The sequence below is a fragment of the Falco punctatus genome (genome assembly GCF_963210335.1).
Source record: "Falco punctatus genome assembly, chromosome: 3".
Lineage (NCBI taxonomy): Eukaryota > Metazoa > Chordata > Aves > Falconiformes > Falconidae > Falco > Falco punctatus.
In genome coordinates, this window is record NC_137582.1 from 59,297,751 (window position 1) to 59,321,311 (window position 23,561).

At 40.7% G+C, this 23,561-nt stretch overlaps 1 protein-coding gene across 27 annotated transcripts in view; it reads right to left on the reverse strand.

The window, feature by feature from the left end:
- Nucleotides 1-10,420: 10,420 nt before the first annotated feature.
- The window catches only part of EPB41L3 (erythrocyte membrane protein band 4.1 like 3), a 144,045-nt gene continuing 130,904 nt past the window's right edge, over nt 10,421-23,561 (reverse strand). For 17 of the 27 annotated variants that reach the window (XM_080381229.1, XM_080381251.1, XM_080381249.1 and 14 more), the window contains 10 exons: nt 20,859-20,933; nt 20,340-20,441; nt 18,867-19,595; nt 18,204-18,326; nt 17,310-17,699; nt 15,964-16,095; nt 14,794-14,892; nt 13,111-13,191; nt 12,741-12,857; nt 10,421-11,489 (listed from right to left, as the gene is read on the reverse strand). In XM_080381229.1, coding sequence (XP_080237355.1) covers nt 12,747-12,857; nt 13,111-13,191; nt 14,794-14,892; nt 15,964-16,095; nt 17,310-17,699; nt 18,204-18,326; nt 18,867-19,595; nt 20,340-20,441; nt 20,859-20,933 — 1,842 coding nt within the window. In that variant the 3' untranslated portion in view covers nt 10,421-11,489; nt 12,741-12,746. The remainder of the gene's footprint in view (nt 11,490-12,740; nt 12,858-13,110; nt 13,192-14,793; nt 14,893-15,963; nt 16,096-17,309; nt 17,700-18,203; nt 18,327-18,866; nt 19,596-20,339; nt 20,442-20,858; nt 20,934-23,561) is intronic. The other 10 variants (XM_080381240.1, XM_080381242.1, XM_080381243.1 and 7 more) reach the window with 6 other exon arrangements.

Consider the following 23,561-nt stretch of genomic DNA (forward strand, 5'->3'; position numbering starts at 1 on the left):
GCATGAAGTGTGGCCGTGACTCCATCCCAGAGAGGAAAGGTATATGAAGCTGAAAACTTTGTTACAAGAAAGATGAGGGGCAATGGCTGCAAACTGAAAGCGGGTAGTTTAGATTGGATGTAAGGAAAAACTGTTGAGGAATGAAGCTGGGTTAATTAGCATTGATAATACACAGCTGTGGGCTGGCTTCAGGGGCGGCAGGTTGGCTGATGTAGGTAAGGTGCAGCTGTGGCTGGTTAAGTTAAGAGGTTGGACAGCCAATGAAGAGAGAGCAGCCAAGAAAGAGAGAGGAGGAAGCAGAGAGAGAATGCATACCCAGGATGAGGTGAGACAAGGAGAAGGTAGCAGAGGGATTGGCATGAAGAGTATGCTGGTATGAGACGGTAAAAGACCTTGTTGCAGTTTGATAGTTTGGAGAGTGCTGTGAAAAGAGCTTCTTTACAATAAGGGTGGTGAGAGACTGTTCTAGAGAAGCTGTAAATGCCCCATCACTGGAAGTGTTCAAGGTCAGTGCTTTAAGGAACCTGAGCTAGTGAAAGATGTCCCTGTCTCTGGCAGAGGTGTTGGACTAGATGATCTTTAAAGGTCCCTTCCAACGCAAATCATTTTGTGGTTCTGTGTGACGAATTCCAAGGGGCCCATAGTGCATACAATGAGAACCACTGAAGAATACCTGGGGGGAATATAGAAAGCAGAAGCAGAATGAGGAGAGGCAGGTTTCTCCACTCTGCAGTTCTGGATCAGTTAAAGTGTAACTATGCAGAGAAGGCTGTCAAGGAGATGCTAGAAACCAGGCAGAAAAGGCACCAGCAGATCCAATGCTCTCAAATACTGCATCTGCTAAAGACAAAGGCTTGCCCTGTCAGAAGCAAAGCCTGCACAGGATTATGACTTCTATCCCTCAGTATGATCCCAAGAGAATCAAGAGAGAAATCCTGCTGTCTTTGTCTGATTTTTTTTCTGCTTGGGAGGAGAGAATCTTAGACATCACTGTTGTCTCAAAAGATCATTATTTCTCTCTCTAGCAGCAAAACATTGCTGGAGGCAGGAAGGATACAGGGGAGTTTTAACTGTTGGTGCCAACACGGTGCATACAATGTTTGACAAAAAATATTTGCTTTGCCAATTGACATATAACAAATCCACTTGCAGGTGTAGCTGAGCACACAGAGGTCATCTCTGACCAAGGAGAGATTTTAAGATGGACATCATTAGCCAAGGATGTACAGCTGGAATCAAATCACTGTAGAGTCTCAGTAATAGCTGCTTTGCATAATTTTGTGTAGGTACAGAGATATTACTAGTTTAGCATAGAAATGAAACCTTGAGCTTGCTCACACAAATTTGTAGTTTCATGCCTGCTTCTGTAGGGGCAAATGCAAATGAGCATACCACTGCATCATTAAGCTAGACAGCACTTGACATTTGTGCTCACAACTGAGTCATCAGCAGTAGCTTCAGTAAGATAGCAACTGGAGCTGTGCAGGCATTGGATATAGACAGTCTTTTCCCTAGTATTACCCTGGTATATATTAAAAATATCCTCAAATAATTAGACAGTTGTCAGTATCTAAAGACATTATTAGAGATACGTCTTAGTACTATATACATTGCTTTGGAAGTTAGCAACATTATGGTGATGGCCTTTTCTATTCTTATCTGTATTCATCAAGGTTTTAAAGTAATAGCCTATAAAGGTGAATTATGCCTGTTTCAGATGGTGGATAGATATTAGTCTATCACTATTTTCACTCTTTTATGAGACAGCAACTCTAGTAATTTGTGACTGCAATAAACACTAAGAACACATTGAGCTATTTTTATAGGATGCATGCTAACAGAAGAGATTTGTTGTATTGCATATATGAACATTTTATGACTCCTGCAGTGCAACGTTTTGGCTGATTTAAAATTTTACCAAGTGTCACTTAGAGAGAATACAATCTATTTGTCTACAGAATCCCTGAATTAGCACTGTAACCACTATGTCGTTATCCTAAAAGAAAAAGAACGAAGGGTTTTGCAAAACCCACCTAGCTATTCATTGTTCTGTACCACCGTGAAGTACCCCACACTGCAACACTATTCCCTTACTTTACTTGCACATATCTGGAGGTTTTATTTTTTTCCACATATGGTTCCTTTATGAATACCCACAAGATTTTTCTAACTCTCTGCCACCATTTTTTTATCTTAAAGAAGCACAAAATTGATGCTGTCAAATCAGCACAAAGTTTGATATTATAGCAAAGTCTTTTTATTAAGACTTAGTCATAAGAAGCAGCTTTCTTGATCCTACTACCACCTACATTATCTTTCAGTCACATCATCTTTCCCCAGGCTGAAAAATAAGTTCCATCGTGCGTGGTGAAGGAATTGATTTTCCCACCATAACATGTGAACAATACTGCTGCTGTTAGAGGAATTTTGTTAATGCAGCTGGTAGAGTTTTTTTTTCCGTATCACCAGCAATTTTTTTTGTTTGGCCAAATTAGGTTTCCTATAACAAAAAAACTTGCTTCAAATCAGTAAAGCAATGGGATTTGGCCTGCCACAGAACCAGGTGTCTTTTCTGACACTTCAGGGTTAGTTGTCAATAGGAGATTAACCTACTTCACTGGAGAAACTGGAATCAGCTCTCCACGATGTACTTCTATTACTGGCCAAACAAGGACATATAATGATAAAATTTGAGTAGGGAGCCAACTGGTGCTACTGTTGTTCCAACATCCATTAGCTTTAATAGCTGGGGAGATATACTTGATAACACAGATGGAACATGCAGGGTGTCAGCCAAGGTTTCTGTCATCTGCAAGGCTATGGCAGAGTTTTTGCTCTGCCTTCCTCTCTTCTGCTGTTTCTCCTGCATCCTAAAACCACTCAGACTTGCATGTGAGTGCAGCATTAAATGCACTGAAGGAGAGCTTAGTGCCACGACTGAATAAATAATGCTGATGCACCACTTCAGCGCATTCGCATCAATGCATATAATCCGTGAGTTGATACCTGACTTGTTCAGCCTCTCAGCAGCCTGCCTCATGTGGATGATACAATTTCACTGTTTTCATAGGGTTTATGAAAGGGTCATGTGTACAAGAATAGAAGAAGGCAGTCCCATTCCCCAGCCCTCACTCTGAGCAGATCAGACAGAAAACAGTGGCTGTGCAATGCTAGGCCCCAGCAAAGGTGCCCTTTTGGTCATGGGGCTTCTTGATTGGCAGAAAGAGAACTGTTTATTTCAGAACAATAAGCAGAATAACAGTTTAGGTGTCAACATAGTGATGGTGTTACCTCTTTCTTCTCATACACTAATAAATATCACATATCCTGGTGGTGTTTCCATTTTGCCCTCACATGGTAAGATGAGTGACAGAGCTGTTCCTGCTAAATAGTGCTGCAGCTGCAAAAACGCACAAACTGGTTAAGGAGAAGCAATAGTAACCTTACCTTCAATAAGTGAGACAGAAATGTGGGCTGGCTGAATCCACATTCATGGGGAAGGTTGCAGTGAGGCGGTGTAAATGGAGGCTGGAAACACCATGAGCTCTGAAGATTCCTACAGAAAAGTGGAGCCTGTTGCTAAAAGAGTGGTTGGAGAGTCAGGAGGACTTAACTGAGCACAAAGAGCAGGACAGGACTCAGATAGAAAAGTGGGGTATGGCACAGAGAACAGGTCACAGAGGATGAGAGTAGAACACTGGTCCTGAGCATGCAAAAGACAACCTGAGATGCTGTGGTAGCTGTTGTGGGGGAAAACATGCTGGCATGCAGAGTGGGGGAGAGCAGCTCTAGATAATGCCAATAACGTGGTCCTGGATGTGAAATCGAGAGTTGGTGGGGACCAGAGCAGACATTTTTAGAATGAGAGGAACTAAAGATTTAGGAGATAAACCTGATACTGTGAGCAGAAAGATCGCTTGGGATGCGATCAGGAGGATGTGTTGAGGCTGTTGGAAGTTGAAGCAGGCAAGAAACTTCTGTGTCTGTGAAAACGGCAATTGGAAGCTGGGGATGAAGAGGACAAAAGTTGAGAGGGTGATAAAAGTAATTCTGCTTTTTTAAAATGGTCTCCTTAGAAGGTATGGGCAGGACCCCAGACAGAAAGAAGCAGAGGCAACAGGCAGCATGTATGGTGTCTGCTTGGGGGGATTTATTTAAATAGAAGTGTTGTTTAATATTGTTAGAGAAAAGAATGTTTATTGTACTGAAGGAAATCTATCTAAAGGATTTCCATCATGCATGCTTTTGAGTGGAGGATCAGAAAGAGGAGCAGAGAAACTAGGGATGGGGTTTGAAAGGTCTGAAAGCAGATGGCAACCCATCAAAGCTAACGGATCAGAAAACATGAAAAAGCTGTGCCAGTTTGAGGGAGAATGGGCTGATGGTGAAAGAAATCAGATGATGGGTGAAGAGGAAGAAAGCAGCTATTAAAAAAAAAAATAAATCAAAGACAGTACTGCTTGGTAGGCTTGGTCATGGGAAAGACACCAGTGATAAGAAGAATGAACCAAGGCTGAAATCTGAAGAAATAGGAAAGCAAAGAAATGAAAAGGGGTCGATGTAGAGGAATGAAGCTGGATTAACTAACAATATACAGCTGTGGGCTGGCTTCAGGGGTGATGGGTTGGCTGATGTGGATAAGGTGCAGCTGTGGCTGGTTCCTGCTAAGTAGTTAAATAGCTTTAAGGACCATATGGAAGAGGAGCAGCTAATGAAGAGAGATCTGCAAGAGGCAGAGGAGTGTCTGTCTCTGTGTGTGTCTGTGTGTCTCCTGGATGTAGGAGAGACAAGGTGAAGGACGCAGTAGAGAGACTGGCCTGGAGAGTATGAAGAAACAACATGGACAGTAGAATCTGACTGACAGTAAAACTTGTTGCAGCCTACTAGTTTGTTTGTGCTGCAACAGGTTGAGATCACTATTGTAGGAGCTGAAGTTAAGGAGGAGTGGGGATAACTTCAGGACAAAGAATTACCATGGCTTTAAAAAAGGTTGATAGGTAAGATAGGATGTAACAGCTGAATGAATGGAAAGAGATGCAGTCTGCTCAAAAGCTGGGAGAAAAGTTGGAAAGGAGGGGAGATGCAGAAGAGAGGTGATTGATAGATCGAACACAGATAGGTTAAGTTGGAGAGTATGAAAGAAAGCAAGGGACAAAAAGAATTTTAAATAACTGTGAAGTGGTGGGATAAACCATCACTACAGACTGTCATCCCAGAGTTTGCAGAAGATTCCTTGTCACAGGACCACCTTATGCAGATATTCAAGACAGTCCTTTATTGCTGCAATGGTAGGCTACAGGTCACAGAGTTTTCATGTTACATATTCATTTTTATAGTTTGACATATTGCATCTGATTGCAGGAAAAAAGATCTTTTGACATGTCAATCATCAGCATTTTGAATGGAAAAAGAAAACAAAAATCCATTGCTTGAAGTACATTCAAGGATGATTTCATAGAAATGCTGCTAGAACAAATAATGTTCTGTGGAGCCATGCATGTGTCTCTGTGTATGCTTCTGTGTGTGTGTGTGTATTTGTCCAGCAGCTTGGGATTTAGAAGCTCTGAAGTATGAGTGGTGAAACTGCCAACACTTCTGTGACTATATAAAAAGATTTCAGTTTGTCTAAGTTGTATATGGATTGTAGATTGGACTAAAGAAATATAAATGCCTTTAGAAGCTTTTAGATACCAAATCCATCAACTGAGTTTGGCCAGAAAACCAGTATGTCCAAGAAAGAACCTTGTAAATCCATCAAAGAAGGATATCTGTGCTAGTAGCACTCTATTTAAGGGAAGACTGAGCATCATACTAGCTGGATTCTTCCTACTGGAAGAGGCTTTGAAGGTTTCTTAATTATTTCCTTTTGTACTTTCAGATATCGTGCTTTCATTTTTTCCTCTGCTCTGTTGTATGATTTATGATACACCCTTCCTTGAGCCCTTTAATGTGCTTTGTCTAATCTTGTGTCTTTTACACTACAGTCACCCAGGATTATCTTCCAAAGAACACGTGTCCAGTACTTAAAAGCAACATGTGCAGGGTAAGGCAGGACTCTTGCGGAACCAAACCACACTGGATTGTAATTCAGGCAGCTCCAAAGCTCCACACCTTTTTTTGGTTTTTTTGATCTGTGTTTTGCAGTTCAGATGAGTTCACGTCATTGCCCAAGCTTTGGTTATGTGCAGAAGTTAAGAGTCATGGTACACCTCGCCACAGAAGCAGACAGCAAAGATAATTCTAGAAAATGAAAAAGAAATTCCTAGTAAACTCTGGTCAAAAAGAAAGAAGAATAAAAGATTATTTAAGTTCTGCACTGGAGAAAGCAGAGCTGGTAGGCTGTACAGATAAGTCTAATGTGTTTAAAACTGAAAATAATTTATAGTGTCAGTACTTTTTTCTGTTTTTTCTTTTACCCTCTTTGTCACTGTAGTCATTCTCAAAGACAGGTCATTAAACCTACTTACAGTGAGTGATGGTCATTTCAGCTGTAAAAGCGAGGTCATTGATTTATGGAGGTTATAGCTGCATTCAGGAGCTGGAGATGAAGGAAGAGAGTTGACTGAGGTTTTTGCATAATTTGAATGTATTGGTTTTCCTTTAAAGAAGGATTTTTGAAATTCTGCTCTTAGCAGTCTTTACAGCAGCCATTAGCTCTAGCTGAGAAGCAGGGCTGATGTTGAATGGGAGACAGAAAAAAGGGTGGAGGAGGAATCGAACAGCATAAACCAGAGTGCTTTGCAGTATGAACAAGGGCTAACAATAATTGCAAGATAATAATCAGGTTTCAGCTAATGAATACAGGAATTTCTGGAAAACATTTTAATGTAAAAACTAACAGCAATATGCCTTGTTTAATTAAATGTAAATCCCTATTTGAGACAGAACTAAAAGATGCATAACTAATAACAGTCTTTTCAAGTGTATGACCAAGTTTTTATTAGGAAGGCTGCTATTTTGTGTTGCTCTGAGGGAACCCAGAGCAACCATGGACAACCTCTTTGCTGATGTGGCATAACACTAATGACAAGACACAGCAAACCATCATTTGCAGTGTAATACTGACAGAGCTTTTGGAATCTATGGATTTAAGCAAAGTGCTTCATTTCCTCTTTTAAAAAAATATGTATGTGCCAATGGAGTAAGCATTTCTCATAGTCATCCATTAGTCCACTCATAGTTAACTTGGAGTCCATCCATTCTACCTCAAAGCGTGACTTTAGATTGGGATCTATACAGGACTTGAGGAAATCCAGTTCAGCTCCTGTTGTCATAGAAAGCATTTCCTCATGTCCATCTAGCCCCAGATGCTGTTTGAGAGGACTTTGGTCTTACTCCACTTGATGGAGGTTAGTTTTGTGTCATTTCATTAGCACATAGCCACAGGAAAATCAACACTGAAAGCCTGTAACTAGAGATAGTGGGTTTTGGGAGCAAAAGAAATTGCAAAGGCATCTCAAGAGATTAGATCAGTAGAGTCAACTGAAGGAGGTTCAGTACAAACAGACAATACTTGAAAACAAGTATCTGCTTCTTTATGTAACAGAGGGAAAGGGAAAGGAGAGAATCTATCAATAGTTTTTAATCTCCTCTCATTAGCTGTGTGTTACTCTTGTGTACTTCAGGAGAAAGTGGACTGAAGACTTGGGAATGGGAAATGGCTCGGTTACAGATTTTCCTTGAAGTTAACAATATATAAGAGTTGAGATCAATTTTCCAAACCGTGGACTGTAGTTTGGGATAGATCTACCTTGAAAAACACCACTTTTCTTATTGCTTTGTAATAGCTAAAGTCAAATGAAAATGCTTTGGTATTAGTTTGAACTTTGTTCATTTGAGAGAGTTTTTTGTGTAGTGTCTGACAACATGGTAACAATATGGAAATGATTTGATTAAATCCAGCTGATTTGATTAAACATGTGATTGAACAGGATTTTGTTTGAGGGCAATACAGTTAAGAAGTTGTAGTATGTGCTGCTGGTGTGTTCAACAAACATTAAAAAAAAATCATGAAATGTATCTTAGCATTGCCTCAGGAATGCCAACAAACTTTTAATAGACTGAACTAGGAATTACTAAAAATTAGGGTTTGATTCCTAGTTCTGCAGAACCTCTATGATAACTGCTCTTGTATAAAGAAGAGGAACGTATTTCTTTACCTCACCCTTATTACCTGTGAAGAGGGAAGATGTAAAGGTGAAGCTTGTAAATGGGCCTTGTGATCTTAACTGACAGAATTATTTGGGTTAAGGCAAAAAAATCTGCAGCAAGATTTGCCAGGGTGTTTGCAAACTGAAGCCTGGACTCGCCGTCCAATTTATTTGCCTTGAAGACCCATTTATAAGGAACTAAAATTTCAGCAGATACAAACTGTTGTACAGGTGAGCCACATCATCCGTCTAGCTGCCTAAGTCTGCTCTGGGAAGAAATAAGGCAAAGCTGTTAAAACCTTGCTTTGATCCAGTATCTGGATTTAGAGATTCACTGAATTTTTTATTTTTTTTTTTTTATATGCTTGAGCCCAGAACACCGTTACTTCCCATCTGTGATGAGACAGCCTCAAAAAACTTCAGAGGGACAAATGTTAAGTGATTTCAAACAGCCTTAAAAATGCCACGGCAATGTATTCATTCTTTTTATATCTGTAGTGGTCACCCTCGCTGTGATTGCTTGCTGTGCCCATTCTTGCCCTGGTGTGCAAAGCCCCACCTGGTCATCCTGGTCCCTTACCTCTCTCAAGGGGCTGAAGCTGTGACTCCAGCTGTAACAAGTGCAACTGTCTCCCGTACCAGTGTCTGTGTTGGTAATGGTGCGGTCAAGTAACACAATATTTGAATGTTTGTTTTCTGAGCTGTTTTACGTCGAGAAGCTGGACAAAGACCAACAATAAATGAGAAGAGACAGAGACAAAAGCTGGTTGGTAGAAACAGGCAGGTGCTCTTTATTTCATGTGGCACAGCATTAGGCAGACAACCCAAGAACAGTTTCTAACAAAAACCAAAGCTATCACTTCCAGGAACCATCTCCCGAACAAGGGTCTACTGCCGACAGTGGCACTGAGATGACCTTGCCTGTCCACTCTCATCTCCTCATAGTTTGCATACACTTAGGCCATATCTTAGCTGTGAGCATCCTTTCTGAGGAGACTAACCTCATATGATACAATATCTTTAGACAGCATACATACTGTGCAGTATCACCAAAGTACAATCTCCTCAAGCCATGCTAAAATATAATGCTAACTCTGGAGAAAAGCCTGTGCAATCGCCTCGCATCTCTGAGGTAATACAATGCTGTTTCTTCGCTGACAACATGAGGGGCACCTGAGGGAAGATCAATATGGCTTCAGAGTCTGTTTTTCAACTCCTGATGCAGAAGCAAGAACCTGGCATGCTGTCTGCTGAGACACAGGGTGAGTACCTCCTCCACCCCTGGCTGCCACCAGGCGCCGGCAGCACCAGAGAGCTGAGCCTACTGTCAACAAGAGGGCTGAGAATGTAGATGCTCTTGGACTAGGAGGAGGAGAGGTCAACCAAAGATCACAGCAGACCGTAATCTTTGCATTGGTCATTAGGCGAGAGGTAAGCAGTGACGGCGGTACAGGGAGTTACATAGTTAGCATTCTGGATTAAAGGCATGAAGAATGGCTGGTGGAAAGAAGAAGTTTTAGAGACTAAGGGCAAAGCTTTAAAAGCCTTGGGATATTACTTTTAATTATTATCTACAGGTTATTCTGTCTATATATACTGTTTTTCTTTCTAAATTAAGAAAATAAACATTTATTAACAAGTCACTGGGTCAAATCTTGCTCTCTGCTGAAGCCAAATCCATCGACTTCAATGTGAGGGAGCACTGTGTAAACAACGAAGGGCAAATTGGGCCCTTTATGTCCTGAAAAGTCTGCTTGTACCCATTTCTTTCAATCCTGCAAGGAAATACAGATTGAAGGGTGAATTATTATGAATTTCTCTTGAACTAGTAGGGGAACCTCAACGAGATGTGGCAAAGGAGCAAGAAAAAGGAACAGATAAGTACTGATTCAAAGAGAATTTTATCCATGTTTCAGAGCAAAAGTACAAAAAAGGAGTGGATCTGGATCAAGCACTACCAGCCTTTACTGTCTAAGGAACCACAAAATCCTTCATTTAGCTTCGCTGAAATGGTACACGACCAGAGAAAACAGAAGGAACCAAATACTCCTTTTCCTTTGCAAGCATCATATGCCCAAAGGTGGATACTGCCATCCCTTTGGATGCTCCGCTAACTCCAACTGTCTGCACAGTGCAGTGTCAGCCGTTGAAGACAAAACGTGTCTACTGTGCAGATGAGTAAAACCTGTGGTGTCTTACAAATGTAACTTGACATTTTGAATATTAAAAAACACTAGGTGCTTTTAGACACAGAACAATACAATTTTGGATGTGTTTACCACTTTTATTTCACTATGCAGAAACATACATTCACCATGTGTTGTGATGCAGCTGACAGTGTAATGGATGCTATCCCTTCAGTGGGTATTATAGCTGGACACTAACGAGTTTTCAGTGGACGTTCTGTACAGGTTAAGGCTTGACTCTGAACTAGATAGTAAATGCTGACCAGATTCTCAAACAGACTTTTTTTTCTTTCCTTTTCTTCCTCTGAGAACAAAAGGGAAATCAATAGAAAACCATCACGGTTATTTCAGATTAATAATTTTCTAATGCTGCAAACTAAGTAAAATACAGATTACTTTTTTTCCCTCCAAAATAACTACATATAATTTACAAGGTTAGGTTCTGTGAAGGGTGACTGGAAGCTGACTCTGAACAATGCTGACAAAAATCATTAAAGTTAATATACTAAAATCATTACTACCTCATAAGGTATTCAGTCAGGTATACAAAGCACACTTTGTAAGCATTTAAATATTTTGATAAGAGTAAAAGAGTCATCGTTGTTTATCGGGCAGTAATAAAACCAGATGAAACAAATGTAAGATTCAAGTTGTTTACTGAATAAACTGTGTTATTGGCACATCTAATGTGTGGTAAAACATTATACACAGTACCTATACAGCTTCTAGCATTTTGGGGGTAATCTTCATTTACAATATCCGTAAACAAAAGGCTTGCCACCTAGCAAATTTTAATTTGTTTAGACTTTCATAAACTGGGAAAGGCATGAACTGTTTATGTGTTACATGAGATCACTGTTTATATTGTTTATGAACGTGCAGGTATAGCTGGAAACTTAGACATTTTAAGAAAATTAAAAATGCTGCTTTTCTGTAATTTTATTGTTGCTTCATGCAATATTGTTTAACTGCTGCTGATTCAGATTGGGAAGGTATCTCTGCCAGTTTCGTTATTAACGGTCAAGATAATTCTTCTGTACTGAAATTTTCCATAGACAGATACAAGTCAGTCAGGTTGGAACTGAGACTCCGTATAGGCTCTCATACTCCTACTGGTGTGCATGTCTGGATTCATACACAATCTAGGTTATTCCTGTAGGAAAGAGAACCAAGTTAATTATTTGAAGCAACTACTCTCCTGCAAAAGAGATTTTGTTGATTTGTTCGTGTAACAAAAGCTATTTGAAAATGGCATCATCCCAGTATAAGCAACTTGGCCCAAATCCAAAGTCCACTGATGCCAATTGAAAGAATCAATGACATCAATAGACTTCTAAGACAGCCACATTGTGTTGTCTCTTAAACAATTAGCAGAATACTGCAAGAATCACAGCTACTCACTCCTCAGTGATGGGTTCCATCTTCCAAATAAATAACAGATACTGAAATTCAGTTTTCTTTAGGGTCTGTATATCCAAAAGCAGGAGAGCAAAACAGCTTCAAAAGGTGCTGTGCATTATACTCTGTTACTTACACCAAATGTTAGGGAATATATATTGTTTTAAGAATAAAACGCTGCTATCAATTTAAACAAATCAGACAAGCAGCTTTTTTTTCCCTTCTGCATACAGCATTCAAAGCAATTTGTGAGATGGTGCTGGCATTAACAGCTTTTGCATAGCAGGTTAGTATGCATGACATGTTTTTTGCACACAGAATAAATATAGTAATATTAAGATGTCTGTTTAGCCAGCCACAGTTGGACGGCATGCCTTTACTGAAAAAAAGCTTGACATAACAAAAGCTGCATTATCATTTCATCCCAATAAACAATGCTGCTTTAAAACATAAAATGTTCTTTTAATACAAGAAAGCCAAGACAACCAAATACCAACACATTAATTCACTGGGTTTAAAAGAAAAATCAAAAGCAATTTGGACGGTATCTTTGCACGTTAGGAATTAAAGCTTAACTTGTAACATCTGCATGGGACATTTAAAAAGCAGCTGTAGGTTTTTCCCTCAGCATTTTTAAACAAAATGCACACCTTTAAGAACAAATTGGTTTTGTTCTTAAATGACATCAAAGCTGACAACAGATATTTTTTTACTTCAGAATTAGAAAATTAAGACTATATCAAAGCATGGCGAATGAGGACTTTCCAGAGAGCCAACTAAAGCAAATTATAGTTTCTCTTTCTCCAGCTGGCACCATTAAATGATGACAGACACTTAGATCTGAATGCGGTTTACATTCAAATACCAGAACTGATAACCAGCACAAATGCAACTTGCAAATGCCAGTGAGAGAAAGCAATGAGTTAGAGGTGACTGATGGTAGGAAAACAACATCTGCAACATGCCAGCCCAGTAAATGCCTCGGAAAATCATCTAGTCCTCTTACCTGTGGTCAATCCTCCCCATCTTCTGGTGTGATTTCTGTCTCTTTATGTACCACTACTTTGGTCACTGACATGTCAGGGTGCTGCTCTTTGGCTTCTTTAATTGCCTGAGCCAGCGCCTATCCCAAGGAAACCACAGAAGGGCAAAAACAAAAAGGAGGTGGAACATGCATGATCAGTAGCAAGGTGGAGAGATTCATGAGATATTACACAATTTACAAATGAGGAAAAATGATTAAAATATGAAATATACCATCACTGATTTAACTACTAATCCAGTTTAATTTAAAGCATGCCAGTATGAATAGTATCTTTTAAAGGAATGTTTAGAAACGTTCTCTTTGGCAGTCCTCAGCAATTTATAGATTTTACCTGATCATGATCGATATCTGCGTCTCCTGTGATGACTATTCGTTTTTCAATTCTTGTCTCTGAGATACCTCCTTTCACAGTCTAGATGCGAGGGACAAATGCATGTCAGTAGGTTACTTTAAAGAGCACTGCTACTCATCCAGAGAATGATCTGTGCAGGAACCCGGGCACGATGGGACTGAACTATCCCAAACAGCAACACAAGAGGGGACAACCCTGAGTGGCAACCAGCGCAGCTCTGGAGCTGGCCTGCTCTGAACGGACTAGATGACCTCCAGAGGTCCTTCCAACACATATAATTTTATGATTCTAGTCTGCACATCTGTCAGGAGAGATGTTTTTATGTCAAAAATGGCAGGTATTTATGGTAAATTCATCCCATAAAGAAAAGAATGGGCATACAGACAGCTCACGTTAAGGCCTAGTTAAGTCCACTGCAGACTTCAGAAGGACATACAGGGTGGTATGGCCTTTGTATATAGTTCATCTACTGCAAGGTGAATTTCACTACAGAAAGATGAAATCCCATCCGCAGTGAATATTGGTAGGAAAGGTGTCACGGCCCCAGAAGGGTTTCTGCTAGGGAGGAACTGTTATTTATTTAGATGATGTCTTAGAACATGTGAAACAGAACAAGGTCTTAAAAAAAAAAGAGATTAGTCAGGATGAGTTTGGTACAATGCTCTGGGTGATGCTCTGTGTTGAGAAAGGAATGTACTCTGAATAATTAGAAAAGGTTCCACTGAATGTACTCTGAATAGTTAGAAAAGATAAGGTGAGCACCTGAAGGAGATAAGGAGACCATTAAGTCAGGAAATCATTGAACAAAGCAAATTGAAAGGTCTACTCCACCTAGATCCCACCTATTGTGAATGGAATTAATAGGTGTCAAAATCAAATGAGTATCTATGTAAAGATGTCCTGTAACCTGTCACAAAAACTGTATAAAATACCTAACTTTTCACTGAAAACTTTGGAGCTAGTTTGTCCGGTGTGAATTGGCTAGCTCCCCAACTTTGCATGAAATAAATACCTTTGCTGCTTAAAGACAAAATTGGTCTCTGCACAGTTACTCTGTGCATCACATGGAAGACCCAACATCATTTGTCTGTGCAGCCGTAAGTTCTCGGACTGGCTGTGGGCAAGTTCCTGAGGGTACCACCCAGCAATGCAACCGTGGCATCTGAGCTGACTGAATATCGTGTTACGACTACACGATACAGATTTACTGTGTGCTATACAGTGATAATAGCTCAGGACTGAGAGGCCACAGAGTCATGTCAATAGAGCCTCATGCTCAGGCAAATTATTCCTTCCCGGCTACCCTATGATGCCAACATGGCTACACTGCTTCCAGTTCCAGACAGTATTTGCAGCTAACGCAGCTGTCTCTGCACAGCAAGGTCTTGTGCTTGCACAGACATACCCTAAGGCTTTATGACTCTCAGGACTCTTGTTAGGTCCTTGCATGTGTTAACGAAGCCAGTATAGCCAAAGAGAGGTGTGTGAAGGCAGGTACCCAAAACAGACAGGATTTTGTCCAGAAAGCACAAGCATGTGTCCATATTTTAAAATAAACGATAGAATTGAAGTTAGGAAAACACACAGCCTTCCATGTGGGAAATAAAAAAAAACAACCAACCAAAACCAAAAAACAAAGCTCCCTGTTTTCTGAAGACTCACTTTGGTGATATGTGTAGTGGTTGTAGTGCTGGTGGTTTCAGACGTGATAGTTTGTGCACTCATCAATACACCTGGTTCTGAGTCAGCACTGCAATCCACCTAGGGAACCAGAAGAGAAAACCCGCCATCAAAACCCTGCTCCTGAGCACAGGGAGGCAAGAACTGCACTGGCTGAACTTCCCTATTTCTACAGTTCTGTCATGGTTTAACTCTGGCTGGCAACCGAGTACCACGCAGCCACTCGCTCACTCCCCTCCCCCCACCCCCACCCCCCCAGCAGGATGGAGAGGAAAATCGGGAGAAAGACAAAGCTTGAGGGTTGAGGGCTGAGATAAGAACAATTTAATAATTGAAATAAAGTAACTAAAATAATCATATTACTACTAACAACAGTTGTAATGAAAAAGAAAGAGAAGAGAAGAGTAAAATCCAAAGGGAAGGGAAAAATCCCCAACAAGTGATGCACAACACAAGGGTCACCACCCACTGACTGATGCCCAGCCAGTCCCTGAGCAGCGATCGGCAGGCATCAGCCAACTCTCCCCAGTTTATATACCCAGCATGACATTCTGTGGTACAGAATATCCCTTTGGCGCGTTCGGGTCACCTGTCCTGGCTGTGTCCCCTCCCAATTTCCCGTGCCCCTCCAGCCCTCTCGCTGGCAGACGCTGAGAAACTGAAAGGTCCTTGACTTAGCATAAACATCACTCAGCAATGACTAAAGCCAGCAGTGTGGTACCAACATTATTCTCACACCAAAGCAAAACACACCAGCTACTAAGAAGAAAGTCAGCTCTACCCCAGCTGAAAACAGAAGTTTTTCATAAAGTCATAAAGTGAGTGTCTAATGGTAGGGAAATAACTGCTATTAGAGTGATCGTGTGTCAGTATTTCTTTCTGCATCTGGAGACTCCCCTTTGCTTCTGGAAGGGCAGAAGAAAAGCTGGGGCTTTGAAATCTAGTTTCATCAATGTTCTCCAAAGGCCCTACACCAGGACATGAGTCACCCTTGGGTAAGCTGTTCTTATATACAACCTCCTCATGCTAATATTTAATACTTTAACAACTTAGAACAATTTACACTAAGATATACACTTAAAGATGGGTGAAGAAACATGGATTCCTTAAGGGCATATTAAATTAGACCCTGGCTTTTGCAGAATTTCTTACCTGAGAAGACTCATACGTAATGGTTTTTGTTTCTGTATGGACTACTGGCACTTCCTTTGTTGAAATTTCAAGGTTTTCCCCACCAGCAGGAACACTACTGAAACTGATAGTCTCAGTCTTCACAACTGGTGACTGTGTGAACAACAAAAAAAGGAATTGGAACATTTAGCAAAGCTTATGGATTTCTCAGAACATTTTTTTTTCCTTGGGAAAAGGAGAGGGAACAACTAAAAAGTGCTCTGCATTTAACAAAAAAAAAAAAAAAAAAAAAAAAAAAAAGAGAGAGGGAATACTCTTCATCACAGTGGCAAATACGTGTATATAATGCTGGCAACATTTAGCATATATTATTTCATGAAAATAAACTTCAGAAAATATCTAAACACTGCAAGAGGCAATGGACACAACCTGAAACACAGGAAGCTCCCTGTGAACATCAGGAAACACCTTTTCACTCTGTGGGTGACCCAGCACTGGCACAGGTGGCCCAGGGAGCTTGTGGAGCTTCCTACCTTGGAGATATTCCTGCAAGTGTTCAAGGCCAGGCTGGATGGAGCTTTGAGCAGCCTGGTCTAGTGGAAGGTGTCCCTGCCCATGGCAGGGGGGTTGGAACTAGATGATCTTTAAGGTCTCTTCCAACCCAAACCATTCTATGATTCTACATTCAAATGCTGTCTGGACATGGTCCTGGTCAACTCGCTCTGGGTGACCCTACTTGAGCAGGAGGGATTGGAGCAGATGACCTCAGAGGTCTCACCTAACCTCAAGTATTCTGGGATTCTGTGATTCTACATTCTCCTAAAAAGACAGGAGAAAAATCCCTGTCCAGGCTTAGTCTTCCATTCAGCTCTCAGAAAAAAAGAGCAAGAACAAGTGTTTTTTAACCCCTCTGCAAAACAGGTCTTGAAACTATGCTGATGGGGCTAAGATAAGGAACCTGAGTTGTTTAAGACACAGTACACTTATTTACAATTGTACCAAGCATGGAAAAAACAATATATTTTCTTTGAGGACACACAAACTTTGCTGATCTTGATGGACTTTCTCAAAGAGAATGCCAGCTGAATTCTTTCATCCACTGCATACAATGCCACAAAATAGGTATTTCTCTGTAGCATGAAAAGCGCTTTTAGGCAAAACATGCATGGCATTTTGCTAATGATGGGAACCAGAACAAGCCTTGCAGGTGCCACACAAGGAGGAAATAAGAGAAACAAACTGTCTGCTGTAAAGATGCAACCATACAAGGTTGGTACACTTTGCTTTCCATCACAGGAATTAACTTTGTCCAGCATTGCCTACATTCACAATCCAGCACAAACATGACCCATTTAATAACGAGTTACCTCAAAATGAGGTTTTCTTTCTGAAGACTCTGAAAGGTGGACTGTTGTACTGTGCTCCTCTGCTTGCTCACACGAAGCAGCAGCAGCGGCTCCTTCCTGTTTGGTTAGGGCTTTCCCAGCCTCCTCCCTTTTTTCCTCCTTCGCCCCCTGAGTCCCGGCAGAGCCCTCCTTCCCCTTCATGCCAGCAGCCACTGCCACCGCTGCAGCCTGGGCATCCAGTGCAAGTCTGGCCGCTTTAGCAGGATCCCCGCTTGCATGCACATCCATCCCATGTCTCTCCTCGATAACTACTGTCTCCTGTACAACCTTCTTCACTGTATCCTGATGCGGCTGAACTGCTTGTTTCATTTCACTGCCAGTTATCTCCTGAGATGTCATCGTGTCTATTCTCTGCAGGGAAGGAGAAAAAAAAACCCTCAACAACAGAAGCAGGCAACACTACTTGCAATGGCTCCTCAGCTTAATGTACTGTGAACATAAATAAAAAAATGGGTATTACATTTTGCCAGTTTATTTCTCTCACGTTGCATGGATTTTCACTCTCAGAACATTATCAGAACAGTAGAAATGAAAAACAAAGCAAGAATCATAATTTTTAAAAGCAAAGAGAAATGTCACAGTGTTTTACTTCGTATTGTTTGCGTGAGTTTTATAAAGGCAAAATACAGCACCCTGCAAAATGACCAAAATAAAGTGAAATGAGAGAAAATCTGGTGGGTTTTTTTCTCTTTTCAGTGAAGTTTCTATTGCGGTCCATTGTAGCAAAGAAAAAGGCACACAAATACATGCATTAGTTATATAGGTTCCGAGTTATGCACAAAACCAGGAAACAAAAGAAAAGCAAAAGTAATTGGTGTGTGGTTATAATACTGATGGAGAGAATCAAACGGCCACCTGAGCCCAGCTATGTGAAGTAGAAGTAACCCTTCCTATGAACTCGGTTGGTTTTCTGGCGGACTCTATTAAACTGAAGATATCTGAACCATCCAAGGTTTTTTCACTGGTGGACTGCTTAGTCTAAATAGACAAAGAAATGTAGAGTCATACACAGAAGAAAGGCAGACCCACATGCACAGATATATTAATCGCCAAAACCGGAGGCAGAGACGGAGGAAAGGAAGAGAAGGTTGCGGGGGCACAGAGAGGTTGGAAACAGGAAAAGAATGGGAAAATAAATCAGAGCAGATTTGTAATGGCTGTAGTAAGCAATAGTTACAAAGCATAAGTTATTAGCGTTGGCATTTTGCTGGTTCAAGCAAACCTTTTTTTTCTTTTTTTTTTTTTTCTCCTTTTATTAACAAGCCACAGCAGCAATAGTACATTTCAGTAAGACGGTTCTTTAAATCAACCAGAAAGGCTGAAGGCCTTATAGAATGTCTGCTTCAGACCGTGGGACGGATTCAAAGTATGAGGGGAAAAAAATAAGCTGGGTTGGCTGCTGTCAACATAAAGCCAGGCAGCAAGAGAACTGAAAGGTAGGGTGGTGTGAGGGGGTTGCCTAAAAGAAGTCATGCTTTAATCTTTAAACCGTGGCATGGAGTCAAAGCCACTTGTTACCACTACTTTTGACGCAGACGACTCAGTAACATAGTGAGCAGTAGCAATGGTAAATGGCCGTTCTCTGGAATATCTCCACTCAGACAGGCTCTTATCTCTCCGGGCAAACGCCCCTGCTTTTGCAGCTTCACTGCCAAGGTGTTTCTCTGCTTTGCCAAGCTGCAAGCTTCCCAGTGTACCATGTAACTGCAAATCCTGGTCCATCTTTAGTGTCTTTTTCAAACTCTCCTCTTCAGGACTTTGCAACTGAGATCCTGCTTCCTTTATGGGCGTCAGAGAGTCGGACAGCTTTCTTTTCGTGCTCTGCATGTCGGATCCCCGCCTGGCTTTCTCATCAGTGACAGGCTCAAGGATTTCATACTCGGCCACTACCGGAATGATTTTCACAGATTCTTGTACTTCCCTTTCCATTTTTTGCAAAGCTTCTACTGAAGGCTGTACTGCTTTCTCACCCTCTTTAGCTTTGCTTGTCATGGTTACAATTTTCCCGGATACAGTATCATAGGACTTTCCTAGGGTGAACATTTTCTGCTTATTCTCCTCTTTGGATTGTATTTCACTTTCCAAGTCCTCAAAGCTCTGCATTAGAATGGTACTGGATTTTAACATCTCAGGTGGAAAGGCAGTTTTACTGCTCACAGTCACTACTTTGTATGCCAGATTTTTTTTCGATTCACCATCAACTATCTCAGAGGGTATTTTGTCTATAATAACCCAATCCTCAGTGCCCTATATTTGAGATATAAAAGCTAAATTAGAATAGCTGAAGGTTTATCTATACTTCTGGAGCACTAAAGAATGAAGACTTTTAAGAAATCAATGCTGCCTCTTCTGAAAGCATATAACAACTTTTACCACTGTACCTCTTACAGTAGTCATCAAACAAATAAACAATCACCTTAGGCAAAGTATGATTTCATTCCATATTCCCTCCCCTTAGAGGCCCATATAATGTGGACACAAAAAATTACTTTTGCCACACTGTTTCTGTATTAATATGAAGCAGAACAGCATTTTAGTGTGTCATTTAAAATTATGATCGGAATCATCCTGAGGTTAAAAATCATATATTGCAATGGTTCGTAATGCTACAGTCAAAACCAAATCGCAAAAGTAGGGCAACTAAGCCCATTCAACTGTTCCCCAGTTGTCACAGACACACTGTTGATGAGGTTTTAGAATAGTATGCCTTTGTATGTAGCTGTAGCCTGCACCGAATTTCCTTGTTTTCAATAGAGTAACATCAACCCCCTTCAGGATTGTTTAAACTGAGCAGTACAACACAGTAAATGCCATTCTACTGAAGATTACGAATGGAACTTAATGCAACGCCTTTTTTCCTCCTTACGCAAATATGCTATGTGATTTGCTTTGACTATGCAACCAGCATCCGGTTATTTGACCTGAAGACCATGACTTCTGTATTTAACTAAGCAAATGTGGTAGTTTAAAATCAAATTAATTAAAAATAACCTCTAGGGATGATGGAATACTTTTCTGGATAATGATTTGATGAGAAGTAATCAAAGTGCCAGCAGATTCTCCTTCCTGCAGCTTCTTCTCTATCACACTTGGCTAATAGAAAAACCAATAAGAATACAAAGTTCACCATCACTCAGCATAATCTGCATTCACTTGACAGTATAAAGGAAATTCATTCTAATGACAGAAGTGCCCCATTCACTGTAACATTCTGTGAGGTTTATGCTGGAAATGCATGCACAACGGCAAACAACATCCACAAACAGCACCGTGCAAGTAGATTTCTAACTAGCAGAGAAATCAATCTCTATTAGGAAGCTATAAACTCTGAAGGGGACTCATTCCGCAGATTTTGGCCCCCAGATTAAATCTCTCTGGAATTTATGAAATAATATTTAAAAATTAAAAAAAAAAAAAAAAAGGAAGCTTGGAAAGGAAAAAGGATAATAAAATAATAAATCACTGCCAGTCTATCTGACTGCATTTCAAGAAAGTAGTATTTGTTTTTACCTGCAATTCAAGGAATGTAGTACCTCCCTTCTGCAAAAATATGAGTTTTTCTGATTTTTCTCTTTCTTCTTTGGTCTAATGTCAGGGGAATAAATGGTTTTAGTAAATGGAGGGTATAAAGTCCACTATATTTTGCAATAGCTCGTCATATTTCTCTACTCTACAAATTGTTAATTGCATGGTAGATTAGGAAATAAACAGAATGATTTTACAGCAATGAGGTTTCCAATAAGAAGGGGAATCGGTGTCTCTCTGTGACAAAAGCAAAGCAGACACAAGCATGCCATTTGCGCAGCACAAACCCCACTGCATTGACTAACACCCGGTTGTGGATGCCCTGTGTTCATTTCATCTTATCTTAGTCATTTAACCGTGTCTGGTGCCAACTTACATGGCTTCCATCATCAGCCGAGAACAGGCCCCTCCACCTTCACCCTGGTCTTAGCTCTTTCCTGAGTTTGCAGCCTTCCCTGCTGAAGCAGGCAGCAGGTAAGCCCTGCAAAAATTTCAGCTCTTCCTTTCTCCTTACAGGTATAAGATGTCTCAGAGTCTTTTTCCTACGCAGGAAGCTAACCCAATTGCTGTATTATTGCTATAATGTGATACGAAAATCCTCCTCACTTTTATCCCATCAGTGCCTTCCCAACGCTGTGAGAATAGTAAGAGTATCTCTGCAACTTGACCAAATGGGAAAGTTTTAAAAGTTGGTAAGGCTCAATTTCCTAAGCCTTTGGAGCTCAGCTTCTGGGACAGCCACCTTTTTCATTTGGTCACAGCAAGTAAGTCCCAGTGGAGCAAAGCAGGTTTCTTGCCAAAACCTTCCTACCCACTTCAATGGCTAGTGTGCTTATTAGACATGCCAATGGAAGTACTATGGCTAGGAGGATAAAATGGTACTGTTTAAAATATGTATACTCCATGTACTCAAGAAGAAAGGTTTTAAACTTAAAGGAAAAGATACAAAACTAGAAACTAGAGAGACAAAGGGATAAATGGCTCATCTCCCTGACTGCAATGAGATGCGTAGCTTCGTTATTCTAAAGTGCTGATGTAATCCAATCCGGGTCAGATTAAACATTGTCAAGGAGTTTGTAAATATGATGGCTTTTGTGTTCTCACCTATCCGGCCACCATTATGGCAGAAATTTAAAACTACACTTTTCACAATTAAAGAAAAACAAAGTCAGTCCTTGCCCTATTACTGTAAGAAACTGACTGGTAACAAGACAGGCTTAAAGTCAAACTGATCAAAACCACGAAGCTGCCAAATGCTCAAAGTATGCATTTTGAAAAGGCATATTTTACCTTCTGTTCTTGTTTTATTACACAAAAGAGCTACAGGTAACAGCACTGAATGAATTTTTAAAGTGGGTATGCCAAGCTAAACATGTAACATCTTTGACTATGAGAAGCTACTACATAACAGTTCTATGTGCTCTCCGTCCTTACTGCCTCCACATTTCTTAGTAGACACCAAGGTGCTGCTTTTGACCTATGTGTGGCTTCAGGTCTTTTCCTGAAGAATTCCTCTCTCTGAAACCATCCTGCTTAGTGGGACCAAAAAGGACGGTCAGATGTTATCTACAGCAGGGTTCTCTTAGTGCCAGAAGTCACTGCACTGTTGGGCTCTGACAGCTCAAATCCACTCACATTTTTTCCACAGAAATGCCTTCATTTGGATGAGATTCTGTGGGGCAGGTGTAGTTGACTTAGATGATTGTAAGACACAGTAACTGGACAGTGCTTTTGAGCAAGTCTTTTCTTCCAGTAAGAGAAGTGATACCAGATAAAGATAACCCTTGTCCTTTTCCTTTCCAAATGAATGGTTCAATTTGGATGTGTTTCCTCACAGTGAAGCCTACAAAACTGTGTAATGCTTTGCTACTGCTTGTGCATTTTAACTAACATTTGCTATTAAATTTCTAAAGTAATACAGACATGAAATGAATTGTGTGTGTGTGTTATGAGTTTGTTTCACCTGCACTCCTCTGATTCAGGCTCATCTAGCCAGCTGCTCCCTTTTCAACAATTCCTTACATCTTTAATATGTTAAATGCCTCCTGTTCATTATAGTTTTACTTTTATGGAAAAAACCCACACATTTTCAACTACAACCATCTAACATGGTCGTAGGATCTGTTATGATTCCTGAACAAGAAAGTAGGAGCAACATTAAGACTCCTCAGCACTTTCTTCAAAGGGTAAACTTTGGGCACCAAGTCTGCTTTTTAGGTATTTTAATCCAACTTGATGGCCACTCCAATGCATGCCTGATGCCTCTATCAGCCATTGGCTAGATGGGTATAATGTGGGAAAGATGAACTGGGGCCTTTTCCTTGGCAACACACCTTCCCCTAAGAGAGAAAGCTGTCGTGGGCTATCTGCGTGCCTCCTGAGATTCCCTTCCCCAGAGAGCTGTGGGTCTGCAATGCCAACCGCTCAGGTGGGAAGGCAGAAGACTCTTTCAAGTTATACTTTCCAGCCTATTTTTGCTGACTTGCTTACAACATTACATCAGTGCTGGGAGGACAGAAGTACATCTCATGTCCATTTATTGGTCTGCAATGCTAGAAACAAGTGGTAACCATACAGATAACTCCTGTGAGACAGAAACCAGATACCTATCCACAACAGAATGAAAAAACTAATCTTCATGCAGACCACATAAGCATATTTCTTTCTGCTCCACTGGATTTAAATCAA